The 19,995-nt window shown below is 39.7% G+C and overlaps 1 protein-coding gene across 1 annotated transcript; it reads right to left on the minus strand.

Moving 5' to 3' along the window:
* Nucleotides 1–3,211: 3,211 nt before the first annotated feature.
* Nucleotides 3,212–18,413, minus strand: LOC139142818 (epidermal retinol dehydrogenase 2-like). Its single transcript, XM_070712981.1, has 4 exons — nucleotides 17,787–18,413; nucleotides 7,984–8,228; nucleotides 6,226–6,345; nucleotides 3,212–5,023 (listed from the first exon to the last, which is right to left on the minus strand). Exons 1-4 carry the CDS (start codon nucleotides 18,234–18,236, stop codon nucleotides 4,927–4,929), a joined length of 912 nt encoding a protein of 303 aa, XP_070569082.1. The 5' UTR covers nucleotides 18,237–18,413; the 3' UTR covers nucleotides 3,212–4,926.
* Nucleotides 18,414–19,995: the final 1,582 nt, after the last annotated feature.

Raw genomic sequence — 19,995 nt, forward strand, 5'->3', positions numbered from 1 at the left:
TAAGTTAGGTTCTATTAAGCACGCCGCTTTCCCCTCCCTCTACGTATTTTCCGTTGCCCACTGTCAAAAATTTTCTCCCCGCCCGCTGAAAGTAATGAAATTTCTTCCCCGCCCACAGTAAATATCGATATTTTCTCCCCGCCCGCTGATTAGTTTTGAAATCTGCCCGCCCGCTGAAAAACTTCGCAAGATCACCTGTTTGCACGAACAGCTTCGTTGGCGCCACCTAACGGAGCTAATTTCTGTGTTGGTGTCACCAGCCATATGAGCACGGTGCATTCCAACCAAAACTCGCGACTCAGAAACTGACGGGTCAGCCCCGGGGATGTACAGGGTGACATCGTCGAGCGAGGGAGTGAAATTAGACCATTCGTCCTGTGTCCAAGTCAAACAAATGTCACAAGGTTGACTCCTTGTGCATTCTCGACAACGGAAACACAAATCATGTCCGTCCTGCAGTGAGAACTGCTGCTTACAATCACACATTCGATAGGAGAAAGCCATGATGAAAATCGGAACGAGTGATGACTCAAAGAACAATAAAGAGTTTTAAAGGAACACTGACAATAGGAACACTAGAAATATAGACTGTACAACCACTCGGACGTGAAATAAACGCCGGTGAAACAATACAGTACAGAGTGTCTAAGCTATACGGAACACGTGGCGTAATAGTTTATTTTCCACGGCATATTAACCATGCCCTTCACCTTGACCAAAGTTTGTGATGCGCTTCCACCTTTACTCTTCAAATCATATAGCCTGTATCAATCTCACTCAAGTCAATGTCATTGAAAATGTGAAGGTCATTCATCTTACAGACAGATGTTCACTGAATAACATCTCCGCGTTTCTTCAGATTCGTAAAGATTTCGGGAAAAAAAAAGAAAAATGTGGAGTGGTCCAAATATGGGTCGGTCGGGCCCGTTGAACAGATATTTTTTTTTTCCTCGCCTAATGTCGTACAAAGCGGCAAAATCGTGACAATCGCACATGTTGCCTTTCCAGCCCATAATTATCATACTCTGTGCAGAAACCATGAATTTTGCTTTTCATAGTAACAGCATACTTATATGTAGGTGTGAAAATATCCAATTTTTACGCTCCCATATATGCATATGTATATATGCAAATGGGAGGTATTCGTATAAGGTGGCAAAATGGCGTCTGTGTGTATGTATGTAAGTATGTATGTATGTCTGTTAGTCCGTCCACATCAAAAACTCCTAAACCGTAGCACCTACTGTCTTAGTATTTGGTGTACAGGTGCACCTAGGGGTGGAGATGTGAATTTGTTCAAATGAACATGTCAGTGCCAAAAATATGCAAATGAGGGGGAAAAAAGGGAAAAATCCTGCAAATGGCTAAAACTCAGTAAACATTGGTCAGATTTGGTTGAAACTTGGTATGCAGATTTCTTTAGGTATTCTAAATTATGTGTGCAAAAATTGGGATGAAATTTGCATGTTAGTATTTTTAGGGTATTTTTTCCGTTTTTAGTCAAAAAATCTTGTTCTCTGAAATCGCTCGTCTGATTGCTATGAAACTTGATATTCATGTTCCTCAGAATGACCTCAGTCATTCTGGTACAAATTGTATTGATATTGTCATATTTGTAATTTTGGGGCAATTTTCCCAATTTTTGATAAAAAAATTTTAATCCAAAAACTACTGATTTGATAGCTTTGATATTTGGTATACAGGTATCTAAGATTAATCTCAATATAATGTATTGAAGGTATGTTGAAACTGGCAATTTTTTTTATTTTGGGGCAATTTTTGCCTTTTTTGGTCAAAATTTTTTTCTCCTAAAACTACTGATCTGGTAGCTTTGATATCTAGTGTACAGGTTCCTAGGGTTTATGTTAATTAGATATATTTAAAATTAGGATGAAATCTGCAATTTTGTATTTTGGGGGCAATTTTTCTCATTTTTGGTCAAAAAATTTGTTTCTCAAAATTTACCAGTCTGATTGCTTTGATATTTAGTAAACCGGTTCTTAGGGTTTTTGTTAATAAGATATATTGAAATTAAGTTGAAATCCGGAATTTTGAATTTTTGGGGCAGCTTTGCGAAACTTTCAGTTTTACTAGGATATCTTTCATTTTGTATTTTTAAGATTTTTTTTGGTAATTTTATACCTACTGGAACTAAGAGTATATAATGTGGTGGTTTAGTAAGCATTTGATATGGTAAACTGTATTTGGTGTTGAAATGCGGTAAAAAAATCCTAGCAGATTTTGAAAAAATTCCAAACAAATGCCAATAAAAAATTCAGCCAGAGAAGGTTTGACAAAAAGAAAAGGTGGGAGAGTGGGGAAAAAAGAATGTACAATGGATTGGATAAAAAAGATAATGTACCTCATCGATCTTCCAGACACCATCCCTTATCAAATGGTCCACCCGATGTATTTTTGTGCACAATTAACCATGCAGTGTATTTTAGTTTAAGATGTCAAGTTAGGTAAGGATTTGAAAGGAATAGTCAAGTTCACCACAGTTTAACTTTATCTCTTGTGTCATCATCCTTGTGTAATTGGTGTAAGTTGTTCCAGATGTGGATGCACCAGCTGTTCTTGAAGAAAACAATGTTTACTCTTCCCTGTAGGGTTTCTGAGTTGATGATTGTATGTTGAAATTTCTCCATGTATCTGGTGTATGGGCAAAGTGTAAACATTGGTTGCGTGTTATGTATTTCAGTCTATGTCAAATATTGTAAATGAAAAATCAAGAACAGTTTACTGTGTGCTTGTAAAAGATAACATATTTGTCAATACATAAACTGCCTTGCAGATTGATTGTCTTAAAGATTATCACAGAAGTAGAAAAGGAAAAGAAACTAATCAAATTGCTGTAACATATTCACTCTCAGTGCCTGTATAGGCCTATACTTAACTATTTTATCATTACATTCAGCTGTTTGTTATATCTTTATCACTCTCCATGGGCCAAGGCACACTTGGGGTCAATGTCATCACTCTGTGCCAGTCTGTGTATGTCAGTCTGTCTGTATATGTATGTCCATGTTTCATACAATTGTTGACTTGTTTTGATAACTATATGGGAGCGAACAGTGATGTTGTCACTATTTTTTATTTATTGAATTTTCGTTGTATATGGATGTTGTTAGCTTTGTTGATGTCCTCTCCTGTTGTGTCATATTTCCCAAAATCACTGACAAATGCCAGAAATTCACACTCCAAATATTGGGATGTTTTAAAAATGATGTTATTTCTGGATTTAGAAAAGAATTAAATTTCCACATAACAAACAAAGACTCATCAAAATATTGTGAAAGTAGAAAGTAAAAAACAAGTATAATTTCCACAGGAAATGGATAGAAAGCATGGATATTAACAAATTCAAGATTTCAGATTTTATAAAGATAGTGTCAATGACACTGAGCTCCCATTTGTTATATCTCTGGATATATTTATGACATGTAAGTATAATGAACAAAGTGGGGCTCATGTTGGTCAGTATTTTTAACACACCCTTGACTGTAGTAGGAGGGACATTTTTATTTATTTTAAGTGCCAAGTCAAAGTTTATGTATAGTTATTAGTTTCCTAACATAAAAAGACATGTATCGATGGAAACATAAAATTTAAAAGTCGTACAAAGAAATGAGTTTTGTCTGATGTTTTCGGTAAAAGTAATATGACAAGTTTTGCTTCAATTTGGACCAGTTGAAAGGAATCATTTGGCAACCCAACATTATTGGAATATTGACTACTGGACCTGAGAAGAGAATGACCTGTGACCTACAGGGGGCAAGTTGCAAAAGTGCATAATTGGAATTCTTAATGAAATTAATATTTCGTTCGGTAAATACTAGTATAACTGAGGAGGTATGGCAGGAAAATAACATGGTATTTGCTGTGGACAGTTTACGGACTTTACCAGCAGCCATTGATTTATAGAATGTTTTACAAACTCATTCGATATTATCCATAGAAATGCAGTTTGTCAAACATAGTGATGCTATACGACAATTCGTTGTTAAATTGGTAACTTTAACGGAAAGTGATGCCGCATTGATAAAATAGCAATCAAGGAAATTTAACATTTTCATTTCAGCTAATTACTAATTTGTATATACATACTGATTTTTTTTTTCAATTGAGGCCAAGCACGAATATTGATAGTGATGTTGATTAAAACATTTTAATGAAGTTACAAAACCCTTGGCAATAATGCTAGAGAAAGGTGTCAGTTTACAGACAACTGCAACATACAGAAACACAGTAGCATTTTAAGTTCATATCTGGTTTAATATGCGATGGCTGTTGGACTCTGGCTGCGGGGATAAAATTTCTGTATCCTTGGAACTTTTGGCAGGTTGAGTAATTTATTTGCCTTATTTACCATTTACTTCTTTACTTCTCTATCAGGCGGTGCAATGCAATACAATTATTTGAACATGGTAAGAGTTGTGCAAATTTTCCCCGAGGCAGCAATAAAATCTCAATGAAAATACCATAGCAAATAAATTCTACAGGATTGAAAATTGGCATGAAAACTATCCCATAGGCCTGCTACTGGATGTCTACATGACAGGATGATATATATGGGAATATCTTCACGAGTAAAAAGTCACAAAAAATGGAGTTGATTTTGTAAGAAAAATTCATTTCTGCTTGACAATTGTTGAAAATGACCAATGTGTATCATATTCAACGTGGTTTTGTGGATATTTAGAACTTTGATAAAAAGAAGGAAAAATCACAGCATCTTATTGACTTGGGGTAGAGTTTCAGTTTTGTGACAGTCAGTCCAAGGTTGGTTGAATAAGCTACAAGAAATTTTTGACAAAAGTACCACGGAACATTGCGAGAAATGTAAAAACGACCCTTTTACTTTAATTCTTAACCAAGTTCAGCCTGTGATTGGTCAAATTGTTGTCCGCACTGTCAATGCTTGTCCTAGGAGTCCTTCTGTTGCCTACCAACAAAGCTGTCCATCAGATATAAGCCGTCGCTGTATTTTGCTATATGTATCATTGCATCAACTGGCATCCATCTGAATCAAGAATAATACAAAATTTTCACAAATTAGAAAAATCAGTTTCTACCAGTACGACTAATGCTGTATTTTAGGTAGTCACTGTCTGGCTGAAATCTCAGCAACCTATTCAATGCAATGTGACCCTGCTGACGGTTACAGCAGATCTATCTATGAGTATTGCTTTTATTGTGTGATACCTTGCTATATATGCAAGAATATTTGGAATAATGGACAAGCTAGAAACATCCATAAAACCACCCTGTGTAGTGTTGATCAATATTTCAGCATTGTTACTAAATGTTAATGCACATGCAATATTCAGTCCTATATTGTCTTTGTGCACTAAGTGCATTTATTGCAGCTGTATTTAGTGGTCAGTTCCTATGATATGTGATTCTCATAGTTTCAATAAGAACACCAGTGGTAACAAAGTTCTAAAGTCCCCATTCATGTAACAGAATTTTCAAAAAGCCTTGAAACATTATCTGGATAGATATTCATTTTTTCAATATTAATACGGCTAGTTTTCAATCGGATTCGAACCCAAAACATACGGCATCAGTCGCCTAGCTGAGAGGCCACAGACAGAACCGCTCGGCTAAATCTCCACTCCCAAAAAGAGGGTTCAATAGCCGGCTAAGTTGTTACATTTTTCTGACTGAGACCGCTCAACACGTTGTAGAGTTCGTGAAGCACTCACGCACGCATGCTCACTATCATACATCGCACATACACACTTTATCGAAGCGATAATCAGAAACAGCTAATGATTGACTTTGAGATCACAAGAAAGAAGCCTCATACTATACTCCATCATGAAGTAAGGATCTATGTTGTGTTTTCTCTCGGTTTCTCTAACATGCAGGGCATGTCCCGCTTTGCCTGAAAATTTTTAGTAGAATTTTGTTCTGATTGACGGGGACTACAATAAATTATACAAATTCAAGATATGCAAATTAAGGCTTTCTCACTGTATTAGCAAATTAAGGCTAAGTCTGCATCGAATATCAAAATACCCAAGGCAGTCTCTTGCTCTTTTCCATTTAGTGAATGATAATTAGATACCTACACAAATCATTTTCACTTCATCATCATACATTTAAGTTCAAATATAGTTTTGTAAGCCGGTTGCAAATTCTAGTATATAGTCCCTAGGCTTGCATTAATAGTGATTTTGAGAAAAACTTTAGTTTTTTAATCTTCTTGTAGGAACTTACGATTTAATGAAGGGGAAAAGGTATACTATCCTTGGAAGGCACAGCTGTTTCTGATTGGTCAACACAGCTTCCACCACTTTATCAGCAACATATTGTGGTTCCAATGTAGGTATTCCGTCACTGAAAGAAAGTATGCAGTTGCTGATGAATTCAATAGAATGCCCCTTGGGGACAGGTATCAGGGCTCTCCAATATCTACAATTCTTTTTTAATTTTCTACTTGTGGGGGCTCATTTTAATGGTCTTGGAATGAGAAAAAATTTCCAAATTCGAAATTGTTTTTCTTCTCTGAGAGTTACCCAATGATGGCGGCCATTTTAAATTTCAAATATCGGGAAACATTAGGTAATTTGTCTTTCTCGTACCAAATTGGACAGTGCCGACCACTGATTTTTTTCTTGATTTGGTAAGAGAATATCGAAAGTTTCATTGAGAAAAGTTTGAGCAAAAGAGTAAGTCTTTGAATTTCGAGGCGCATGCTTCCTCAATCAGGAAAAATACAAGTGAAAATGGATATATATCTGGTAATTGTAAACCGCTCGTATGATACAACTTGGAGGCAGTGGATAATTACAACATACGCATGAAATCAAAACTCACTGCAATTGGGCAGGGTGCTTTCACTTCTAAATTAATTGCCATGAGCAAATTTACACCAGCTATTTGCCATGGTTACACAACGGGAACCATGTATACATGACATACTATCACTGTTAGGATTTTGTTTTGAAGTGTTCGACAGCGGTTTAACTTGAAACAAACCATTTCATCCATTTTTGTGTTCATGTTTTTTCATGTCTAAACTTTTGTTTGGGTGGAGGTTTCAGGAAACACAATAAGTTCTGTTTGCCATGGTGTGGTTAAATTTATCTACGGTCCCTTTGAGGTTTGCTGTCTGCTACCACTTTTGAGAAAACATCTTTTTAGAAATATAACACCAATACTGGCACTGTACTGTCTACTTTGCACAACATGGACAAACAGTGTAGCAATTTTGTATCAAAATGGCAATTTTTGTAATATTTAGATTGCAACTTTAGATTTTAGAATTTTTGGATAGAATAGTGCCAAGCCTTATCTGTAATTACCCAAGATACACCTGTACCTCATCGTCATTTTCCCCTAGCCATACTGTAATCAGTTAATGAGGTTGTACTGTTTGACCATCTTTTATTCATTTGCATCTCAGTTATTCCAGCAATTTGTTTAAGTTCCAATTTGTCCATTAGAAATATCGTTAGCAAATTGTTAGGTCAAAGAGTGACTACTATTAATGTGAAATATTTGGAATACTTTCAAAAGTTTTCAAGATTTATTTTACTCACTTGCATATGTCACTCATCTGAGCCATTTGACCAACTGAATCTTAAATTTGCATGAAGCACGAATGTTTCTGCAAACTTTAAAATTCCAAGGGCCAAACTGTAGCTTGTGAGTTTTAAGTTTTTTAAAATTGTCACATTTCGCTCATTTGTGTATCAGTCATTTCATCAATTTTGATTTGAACAAAAATGCATCTAAATGCCACTAAGAACATGTCTATAACCAACCATGAAAGTCCTTGCAATATCACGTTTTGGGTTTTGAACTCTTGGAGGTACGTGAATATGTTGGCAAATTTACTCTTTCACACACCACAAAAACTTCAGAAGGAAGTAGATAGGATAACCTGCGCTTTCATCTCTTTAGGGAGACAGTATGTGATTATTGACAACGCCCAATATTTTTATATTGCGGAAAAGATGTTCTGATACGTACAGATCTTTCATGCCATCAAACATTCCAGTGTTAATTTTGGTTGGTTGAACCAGCGTAGTGTGCACGCCATCGACGTTCTGAGCTATGAGCTCCAGCATCAGCGATTCATGGAGACCAACGGCGGCAAATTTGCTGGCGCAGTACTCCACCAAGCCGACTGCAGCAAGGGACCCTGCCATACTTGCAATGGTCACCAAATGACCGTGATTGTTGGCTATCATGGATGGCAAGAACGCTTTCACAGTCTGGAAAAGGAATATAATCAGAAGAAGAATTACTGTCAGTCATCTGAATGAAATCACTGGCGTGAACCCATTGCTGTGCTTTATAATGTTAATTATGTGAAGTTGATGAACCTAGCCCTCTTCAGTATGCCATTTCCGTAAAACTCACTCAAATTGGGTATCTTTAAATCACAGCTGATAATTAGTGAAGCTCATGGAGGCACCACTGGGCAGATTCTTAATTTTGTACCTGGTCATTGTCTGTTTACAACTTCCTAATGCATAGGCTCCAGTGGAGTAATAAATCGCATGACCAAGGGATTGTAAGTGTATTGGTTTGCATGAAGAAAACAACACACAATATATATATATATATATATATTTACACACACACACACACACACACTATATATATATATATATATATATATATATATATATATATATATATATATATATATATATATATATATATATATATATATATATATATATATATTCACACTGTCGGATATTGCTCCTCTTGCATTTTCCAAATAGTATTGTGCAGGACAATTACCGGGAGGGACATGTGCCTACCGGAATTTCAGCAAATGTCAAAGTCTAGCGAAACAATTATGGGACACTTTGGCACACTATGGCCACAGGGGCACAAGGCATTATCAGTCATGGCAAAAGTAAAAAAAAAAACTTAATAAATTTATAATTATGAAAACTTGATAAAAATTAAATATTTCTGTCTTTATTGTATACTTACAAAAGTATCCTACTGTACTCGAATCCTGAATGATGACCAGCTTTCATGCCAAATTAGTGTAGTTGAAATAGAGACTCTGTTATTAATAAATTATGAATATTCTTGATAAAAATAATATTACTGTCATTATTGTTTACTTATTAAAGTACCCTAAAGCACATCAATCCTAAATCAAGATCAGTATTTATGTCAAATTCAAACAGTTGTAGCACAGACTCTGAGAAACAGTTACAGCAGCAACGACAACATTGCGCAGTTACTTTATGCGCGGTCACAGTACTGTCTCGGCAGACTCTTTAAAGGGCAGATCGTCCATGTAGCCGACACGAACACGAAGTGTCTGTTACCGGCTACCAAAAACTAAGAAAAATAGTAAAGAATGAGCTACAAAATCACTATCAGTTTTAAGTTGAAGGTAGAATAAGTCTGTGCCTCTGTATAAAATACTATAAAAATAGTAGAAAGTGAGCAGCCAGCTGAAAGTTAGTCGAGGAGACCTTTACCGCGTATCATTTGCATCTCATTGTCGGCTACATGGACTGTGGCAGTACTCTCACTGCGCATCAAGTTACAGCGCAATCATAAAGTCAGGGTTCTCAAAATTTTTGAAGTAGGCGGAAAATTCAGAAAAGTAGGCGGTTAGCTTATGTGTGCAACCAGTTCCCTGGGCGGGGGGGGGGGGGGGACAGTTCTGAGCAATTTCATGCATTCTTATAGGCTACAGTGTATAAAAGGCTATTCCAACATACACACAGGGGGAGGGTTTCCTGTGTGCAAGAAATTTTTAAAATTTGAAGGCATTTTGGAGTAATTTCATGCATTATTGTACTGTACGGAAAGACCATTTCAGCATGAGAGTGTTAAGGATTATTTTTAAATTTGAAGACATTTCTGAGCAATTTCATGCATTCTTATACAAGTGTATAAAAGGCTATTTCAACATACACAAAGGGGGAGAGGGTTTCAGGGACGGGGTCCCCGTCCCTGTGTGTGGGCAAGAAATTTTTAAATTTTGAAGACATTTTGGAGTAATTTTATGCATTCTTGTACAGTATTTAAGACCATTTCAGCATACAGAATAATCATTATCATTGCCAATTACAACATGTTTTCAAGGGATAAAGTTTAAAAAAGTCAGAAAAATTAAGTTGATATCACTCGGGCCTGTCAACTGCATTCAGTTGACATGGATAATAGCAAAATTTCACCAGACTGTTGTGTAGAATTATGTAAAGCTCATGACTTGAACAAACATTTTGAAATACATCATAGAATAGGGGTTTCACAACCCAGAAAACGATCCGCTAGAATCCTGACCAGCCTGGCTGCACAAAGTGTTTTACTGATTTAAATAAACTTGATTGAAGATACAGTAAAATCAAAGAGTTTATTCAATTTCAATGAATTATAGGAACACAATTTTCAGTGATTTTAATTCACTGTACTAATTTCACAATAAAAGGAATCCGCGAGCTGATTATTGATTTTTTGCTGATGTTGAATATAATTGAAAATGAAAGCTAAATTTCAGTGTTCATGTTTGATAAAACCTCAAACTAACGACACTGAACGCCAGCCTGTACTACACCGTGTGTGTACAAAGCACCGGTAGTCAGTACACACAACGCGATATCGGTCGACCTGAAATTTGACACTGTGATCGACGTAGCGTTTCAAAAGTACGAAAAGTGAGACCAAGTAATTTTTTGTTTATTTAGATTTGATCTAAACCTCCCAAAACCAACAGACAAAGTCAGAAAATCAAAGTTTTCGAGCGTCGACTTTCTCTTCCGCGATGCACACAACCACGGCCCCTCCACAAAACGCGATGTCGATCGACTTGAGTTGACATCGTGATCGACCATGGATAGATTGACGTGGCGTTTCGAAAGTATGAAAAATGAGACTCAGTAACTTGTGGTCGCTTTAGATTTGATCAAAAACCTACCAAACCCATCAGACTAGGCCCTACTCTTACGCAGAAAACCAAAGCTCTCGAGCGTCGACTTTCTATTCCGCGTTTGAGCGAAACAAAAGTCGGCTTCATTTGGAAATGGTCGGCTATTCGCGGGCATAACGTAATTGTATGTTAGTCCAATTTTCGGCTATAACCGATGTGAACGTCGGAATAATTCGGGCTGTGATCGGGCGAGCGAGGTTGACCTCGAGAGCGATTCCTAGTCACGGTGTACAGTACAACACGTTCGCTGATTGCGGTACTACAGTGATAGCAACAAGTTCACCGCGTAAATTGCTAGACTACATATAGCCACATCGGCACTTCTGAAATATTATCTGCGGCTTGCAAGACCACCAAAAAATCTAATTATTGTTATCAAAACCAGAATTTCCGGGCCAGAGAGCGATGTCGGAGAACAAATGACACATCATTTGAACATTATTAATAGGACTAAGCAGAGCCTATGTGTTATCCGTCTACCAATCAGACTCTTCGGTAACTTTCGTCCAATGACTGTGGACTATAATCTCCCGCCAAAAAAATGTTTATCCTTTGGTGTTCTATTACATTCGGTGCATGCGCTTTGGTGCCTTTACATGTAATTGCTACAGTTGTGTTCCGGTTGGCGCCCCTTTTTTTATCTCATGGCGTGTTCAGTAATAAAGCTTGTGTGTTCTCAGCATGAACTGGTGTCGTTCGCAGTTCTGTGTAAAAGTCAGACAAGAACCTTGATCATAAAACCCCATCACGACATTTTTTGGTGCCGAGACCAGGATAGGATGTCTGACGAGGAGCAGCAACCAACTCAAGCCGAGCAACTGGCAACGAAATTGGCCAAGTTGAAACTCAAGCGCAGGGGACAACGTGCCCAAATGACGAGGCTGTTCAACCGTGCAGAACAACTCACATCAACGTTCGCTGCAGCTGAGAACAAGACTGAAGCTCACAGGATACTCAGAGCATTGAACACTCAACTGACTCAGAAATACGAATCTTTAACTAAGATCGAAGAAGATATCTTAGATAATACGGATGAAGCAAGCTACGATGCTGCGAGCCAAGAATCCGGCGACTACATGTCCGAGATATTCGAGAGAAACGACAAGATCACTGATTTCATCAAAAACAACAAACCGAACAATGCGACTGGCCCATCGGCGAACTCCGACACCGCTACTCAAGACACATCGAAGAAAACGGTCGCATTACCGAAACTACAGCTGAAAACTTTCTCAGGAAACGTACTCGAGTGGGTGAGTTTCTACGACACTTTCAAATCGTCCATCCATAATGATAAGAACCTCGAGAACATTCAAAAGTTCACATACTTACGCAGCGTTTTAACTGATGAAGCTGCCCGTACGATTAGCGGTCTCGCCTTGACAAACTCCAACTACGACCATGCTTTAGAGCTACTCATCGAACGCTACGGACAGAATCATTTGATCATCGATGCGCACATGACTGCACTGTGGCAGATTCCTCAACCTACGAGTGACATTAACAGTCTGAGATTGTTTTATGACACATTAGAAAGTCATATTCGCGGTTTACAATCACTTGGCAAAGAAGAGAACGCTTATGGAGAACTTCTCATTCCCATGATTCGAGATAAACTACCTAACAATATTCGGAAACAGATCGCAAGAGATCACGGAAACAAGGCTTGGACTTTACCAGAGTTGCGCAAAGCCATCCTACGGGAAATCGACGCCATTCAAGCCGGAGTTCCACTCGATGAGTTATCGGTTGCGGACATAGCAACACAGCCTAATATGACCGCTTCATTTCATACTAAGGCCGCATCTACGCGCACAACAAAGCCTTTGAGAATCAAAACATGCGTGTTTTGTAAGGGAAATCACTACACAAGTGATTGCCAAGTTGTCACCGACCCGAAACGTCGCTTAGACATTGTCAAACGCGATCGTCTCTGTTACAATTGCCTTGGAAAGCATCGCGTGAGCGATTGCAAGTCTCGTTACACTTGCAAGATCTGCAAGCGTAAACATCACTCTACCCTTCATGACACCAAATCAGCTACACCGTCTGAGAAAAAGGGAACTTCTGAAGTTCATGTGGCATTGGCGAAAACAGACGACACAAAGGGGAAATCTACACCCAACGGATCGGTTCTCCTCAAGACGGCAGTCATTCCTATGTCGGTCGGCGATAGGAAACCTATCAACGCTACCGTGCTGTTCGACGATGGGTCCAACAGAACTTTTATCACGCAGCGATTTGCTGACAAACTCAACTTGAAATCGGACACTCATGAGAACGTGAGCCTGTCAACATTCGGGACAATTCGAAACAAATTCATTCCATGAAAAGTGCAATGGTAACTTTGCACGAACAGAATGGGCATACCAGTACTGTTAACGCCCTGATAATTCCCGAGATTTCGTCCAACCTATTCAACCACGTGTCAGCAGAAATACTCAACTCAGACCATCTACGGGATTAAAGCTTGCCCACCCTGTTTCCAATGTTAAAACTATGGAAATTGATGTGCTCATCGGAGCCGATCAATATTGGAACTTTGTTGGAAACCATATCGTGCGCGGGGCAGGTCCAACTGCAATATCATCTAAGTTCGGCTACTTGTTGTCCGGTCCTACTGGAAAGCGTGGGAAATTGGACTCTGACATTAATATTCATCACGTGAACGTAGAAACACACACCGACGATGACATACGAAACTGGTGGAATTTAGAGCTCATCGGAGTGAAGGCAGACTCGCAAAATGATGAAAATACCGACTTCGAAACATATCGGGACACTCATCTACGTGTTGAAAATGGTAAATACATTGCCCGTTTACCATGGAAAACTGATCATCCGCCACTGCCTTCAAACTATGCGGCAACTGAAAATCGCACGCGCGCTATGGTTCGCCGTTTGGCCCTGACTTAACGAAGAGATATGACGATATCATCACCGATCAACTGCGCCGAGACTTCGTCGAGAAGATTCAAGATGACAACAAACTGAAGGACATTATTTGCCGCATCGAGCTGTCAAGAAGGACTCAGTTACCACTCCAATACGTATTGTATACGACTGCAGTAGCAAACAAAATGCTGACTCGGCAAGTCTAAACGACTGTCTTCAAACTGGGCCGTCATTAATCAATGATTTACCTGCCATTTTGCTACGATTTCGCGCGCTAACCGAATCGCTTTCGTCAGTGACATTGAAAAGGCATTCTTAAACATACGTCTAGAGGAAGACGAGCGTCAATACACCAAATTTCTTTGGTTATCGGACATTCGTGATCCCGAAAGTCCATTTGATGTTTATCAATTCAAGTCTGTTCTGTTTGGGGCGGCTTGTTCCCCATTCATGCTCAACGCTGTAATCAAGACCCACTTGGAAAGTAACGCCTCCATACCGACAGCTGATGACCTCAAACATAATATTTATGTTGACAATGTGATAGACGGTGAAGAGTCTGATGAGAAGGCCGTGTCATATTACAACGACGCAAACCACCTCATGCAGTCGTGTGGGTTCAAGCTGCGCTCATGGACGTCCAACAGTGAACGACTATGTGAACTCGCAAAACAGGATGATATCTACGAACCCTCCCATGATGTACCAGTACTCGGCCTGCGTTGGGAACCAGAAAGCGACACGATGACCTACTCAGAAAATAATAGCGAGCCTATTCCAAATGAATTGATAACGAAACGAGATGTTCTCAGTTCCTCCGCTACACTGTACGACCCACTGGGCTTCGTAGCTCCAGTTCACATCAGAGCTAAACTCTTTGTACAGTCACTATGGAAACGCGGGCTCCCTTGGGACGAACCGCTCGATGCTGAATTGAACTCTCAATGGATACAGATCGCAGCGGACTTGAATGCTACACGCAAGACGACAATAAACCGCCAATACTTCTCAGGGAATAAAGATAACGACGACTGCGAAGTTCATGTTTTCGCTGACGCCAGCACTACCGCCTACGGAGCTGTAGTTTATCTCCGCAGTTCAAGTGAAACTTCTATCGTTATGGCCAAGGCACGCGTCGCTCCAACGTCCGATTTGTCACTGCCTCGGTTAGAACTGATGGCCGCCCTGATTGGCACTCGACTCAGCAAATTCGTAATAAATGCTCTCTCCGGCAAGATAAACATTACACAGCGGTATCTCTGGTCGGACAGTCAAATTGCGTTGTATTGGATCAACAGTGTCAAGAAGCTGCCGATCTTCGTAAGGAATCGCGTCAAGGAGATCAATGGTTTTCGTCACATCTACAAATATTGCCCCTCCGCTGACAACCCAGCTGATTTGTTAACTCGAGGCATTACTTCTGATCAACTAGCCAATTCTACTCTATGGTGGAACGGCCCTACTTGGTTGAAAGAAAATGGAGACTGGCCAATCTGTGAACTGTTTGATAGCGCAGTACACCATATCGCTACAACGGACGACTTCATGATCGAGCCTCACACACAAATCGATGCTGAGGTTGCCGACAAAATGCAACACGTTGAGGATCTTTCTCGCCGATCCACTGAGAGCATCTGCTCATCAAACACGGAAATCGACCCCGCAATTGACGTTGGCATACAATACGCGGTGGACATTACTCGTTTCAGCTCGTTAGACAAACTATTCCGCGTTACTTCGTATGTATTTCGTTTCAAATCTCGACTGCAGCGAAAGAGAGACACGCCGTCAGGAGTAGTCTCACCGGACGAGATACGACATGCTGAACAAATCTGGATTAAAGACGTACAATCTGAGATATATACAGACACTATTCATTCCATGAGGATGAATGTGAAGAGGTTCGGACCGTTGGTTCAACAACTCAACCTATTTCTCGATAACGAGGGCACACTTCGATGTGGCAGCCGTGTACACAATGCAGCATTGGACTATGTCACGAAATTTCCAGCGTTGCTGCCTCCTCACCATGAATTCACTAAACTGGTCGTTCTGAAAGCACACGAACGCGTATTCCATGGAGGAGTCCAGTCGACTGTAACACAAATTCGTCAACAGTACTGGATACCGAAAATACGACGTATCGTTAGCAAGATTCTTCACAACTGTGTTACCTGTCTGAAAGTTGAAGGAAAGCCGTACACTAACCCAGTCCAAGCTCCGCTGCCTACATATCGCGTGAACATCACCCCTCCATTCAGTGTGACGGGGGTCGACTTCACGGGGGCTCTCCTCACCAAAGCTATTGATGGTAAACAAAACAAGGCATACGTGTGCCTGTTTACCTGTGCGGTTACACGGGCCATACACTTGGAATTGGTACCGGATTTGACGACTAAAACATTTCTACTCGCGTTTCGCCGTTTTGCTGCAAGACGATCCCTGCCTAGCCGAATGTTATCCGACAACGCCTCGACGTAATCTCTGGAGCCGAGGAGATACGCTCCTTGCTCGACACGCCTGATGTTCGAGATTATCTCTCATCTCAGCGAGTGAAATGGACTTTCATACCCAAACGTGCGCCGTGGTTTGGCGGCTTTTGGGAGCGGCTCATAAGTCTCACGAAGAATGCGATTAAAAGGTTCTCGGTCGATCATTCATCACGTATGATGAGCTTGCTACCGTCGTCACCGAAATTGAGACTGTATTAAATGATCGCCCACTCACCTTCGTTTCATCCAGTGCGGATGATGACGTTAGCCTGACCCCAAATCACCTGTTACATGGTAGAAGCTTGACCTCACTACCATACATCACAGTCTCCGATGAAGAAATCGAAGACCCGACTTTTGGAAACCACAATGATGTTAACAGACGTTACGCACATTTGTCAAATCTCCAACAACAGTTCTGGAAGCGGTGGTCAACCGAGTATTTGACAGCTTTGAGAGAACGTCACTCCGGTTCCGGAAACAAGCACAATGTAATTAAAGTGGGTGATGTGGTACTGATCCATAGTGATATCGATCGTAGGATGAAATGGCAGCTCGGGACTGTGAAGAGACTTGTTTATGGACGTGACAAGTTGGTGCGATCAGCTGAAATCTCCACCGCCAGGGGACACACCAACCGCCCTATACACAAGTTATACCCCCTGAGGTAGCCTCTCAAGAATTATCATCATCTGAAGACAAAGATGTGAACGAGCGGGAAGACATCCATCGGCAAGAAATTTCTACTGAGAAAACCAATGACCCGCCAGAGTCGGGGAGACCATCCAGAGATGCAGCCATTGCAGCCAGGATGAGAATATCCGAACTTTCATAAATTGCTGTAACTGTTGAGTCAATTAACTCTTTGAAATTTCTAAGTTTTTTGTTCAAACGAATCATTTATTGATAATTCATATTGAAAGTGTTCAAGATTATCTTTCGTCGCCGGGAGAATGTCGGAGAACAAATGACACATCATTTGAACATTATTAATAGGACTAAGCAGAGCCTATGTGTTATCCGTCTACCAATCAGACTCTTCGGTAACTTTCGTCCAATGACTGTGGACTATAATCTCCCGCCAAAAAAATGTTTATCCTTTGGTGTTCTATTACATTCGGTGCATGCGCTTTGGTGCCTTTACATGTAATTGCTACAGTTGTGTTCCGGTTGGCGCCTTTTTTTATCTCATGGCGTGTTCAGTAATAAAGCTTGTGTTCTCAGCATGAACTGGTGTCGTTCGCAGTTCTGTGTAAAAGTCAGACAAGAACCTTGATCATAAAACCCCATCACGACAATCGAAACGGTGTGAAAAGTAGCCGGCCAAAATACGAAAGTAGCCGGTCAATTTGGCCGGCATCCGGCTAAAAATAAACACGCTGATTAAAGTTATTAAATTTTTACACTCTTGCTATGACTGATATTACCTTGTGCCCCTGTGTTACAGCGACAAAAACAGCAATCGTGTTGCCTACCCAAAATATAGCCATTGTGTTAACGTCCACAGTTCTTTCGATCAACTCATCTGGACAATCCAACAGTCTTTTCCCAGCTACGACGCCAGCATTGTTGACAAGAATAGAAACGTCACCAACTTCTTCTTTCACATTCTCTGAGACGCCATATACGATGTCCCTTTTCCTGACATCGCACTCGTAACAGTGTGCAGTCCCACCAACTGCAGCGATCATTTCAGCCGTCTCCTCCATGCCCGCCTTATCGATGTCCCAGAGAACTAACTCAGCACCAAGCTTCGCAAAGTTGATGGCTATCAAGCGGCCAATGCCGTTACCTGCGCCCGTCACAAGAACTATATCGTTCGCTACGGACTTTTTGGCGCTAGGAAGGAAAAATTTGATGCAAGCCCAGATCGTGATGACCAGGGCACCGATATGCGCATAAAGTTGTCTCAGTAGACCTGCCATGTTTTTTCTCTTCGCTAGTTTTCGTCCAAGCCCTTCCGACGTCGTCCGCAAATACTTTCGGCACCGCTGTGTATTCAAAGGTAGGACAAGATCTGGGACCGAAGCTTGGTGACCAAAGCAAAGGGAACAGAACAGATATGCACATACAGGGTCACACCTCACATATGGCGACCCGCAAATGACCTGTTTGTTATGTAAATACGTCAGGGGTAGGTTCGACCTTTTGAATCCTTCAGGCTACCGCCAATGTTCGACCATCAGCCTCACACTTCGAGGCTGCGAGTACCCGTTTGGTGTCGAATGATCTATTTCTGCTCGTGAATACGTTTCTCCACCGGGCAAGAAGGCGCTAATGATCATAACAAAAGTATGAAAATTATTTACGTTATTTCTATGGAAGATGTTTCGCACCGCAGCGGTGCAGATAAGGAATCTAAACTTCTTATTCGCCTCGCAGCGGTGCGAAAAAAAACCAATGTGCCTTGTTTTGATAGTCTTAGAGTTGGTTATGTAAACTTTAGAGGTTTAAAATCAAAACAATCCGAGCTTGGTCAACTTTTTAAAGAACTATTAAAACTTACAAATTTTTCGAGGAACAGAAACATTCCTATATAATAATGAAAAACCAAATGTACATTCCTTTAGGTGGTTTTGAAAAAATTGCATATAAAAAAGGGAGAGGGAGGAATAGGTTTCTTTATCAAAAATAATATTCAAGTCATTGATCCGAATGTACTATAAATCCAAAAATGATTATTTGGAACGAATTTGGATTAAAGTACGAATTGATAAAACTCAGTCGTTCAATTTTGGATTGGTTTATGTTCCGCCAGAAAATACAAACAAAGATGCAGTAGATGAATTGTACCATGAACTACACAGTTATATCATTAACTTAATGGATTCTAATGAACAGTTTTTCATAATGGGAGATTTCATTTGGCTAATCCGAGAACAATCTGGTGATAACGTTTTAAATATTAATGATGCAAAATTAATTTCAATGATTGATGAATTTGATCTGACCCGTCTTAATAACAGTGGTATTAGCATTGGGAAATGGGTGTGGTCAAGACATACACAGCAGCCTGTTATTGACTACATAATGACAAGTGATAATTTTAAATATAAGATAGAAGATTTTTTGTTGATAAAGATACAATTTTTGATATAGGTAGTATATATAATATAATTTTTAAAAAGCATAGCAGTTCCTAATAGGAAATATGAAGTCAAAACCTAAATGAAACAGAGATGGGACATCAATATGGATACCAATTGGAGTAATTTCCAAAATGTTCTAGCATCAAATCTAAAATCCTTCAATGATAAAATCAGCTTGGCAGCCAATGAAAAAAATAAACAATTTGCCTAATAAAGTTTGGAGATATTGGTTGGACAGTGTTATTAATACATGCCACAATGCTATTTTTAAGAAAAAAATAAAAAGTTCATCCAAACCGTGGTTTTGTACAGAAATTAAAATGGCAATAAATGAAAGAAAGAAATCAAGCAGGAAACATAGACAGTGGGTGAAGGAAAACAATAACAGGGTCATTGAAGGTCAAGCTCTATGGCAACAATACTTACAAGATAAAAAGAAGGCACAGAATCAGTTAGAATTTTAAGTTCAGCAATATGTTGATGTTGCAAAAACTGGAGGTAAGTGTAATCAGAAATACTGGTCATTATTGAAAGGAACAAAAGAAAGATCCTTCACAACTGTAACCCTTGATCAAGAATCAAACCTTGTACTTGA

Source organism: Ptychodera flava, chromosome 10, assembly GCF_041260155.1.
Source record: "Ptychodera flava strain L36383 chromosome 10, AS_Pfla_20210202, whole genome shotgun sequence".
Taxonomy (NCBI): domain Eukaryota; kingdom Metazoa; phylum Hemichordata; class Enteropneusta; family Ptychoderidae; genus Ptychodera; species Ptychodera flava.

Coding starts and splice junctions, on each gene's coding strand:
- LOC139142818 (XM_070712981.1), bottom strand. CDS start 18,236: ATGGCAGGTCTACTGAGACAACTTTATGCGCATATCGGTGCCCTGGTC. Junction 8,229..17,786: donor ACACAATGGCTATATTTTGG/GTAGGCAACACG, acceptor TTCCTTTTCCAG/ACTGTGAAAGCGTTCTTGCC. Junction 6,346..7,983: donor TTTGATGGCATGAAAGATCT/GTACGTATCAGA, acceptor ACTTTCTTTCAG/TGACGGAATACCTACATTGG.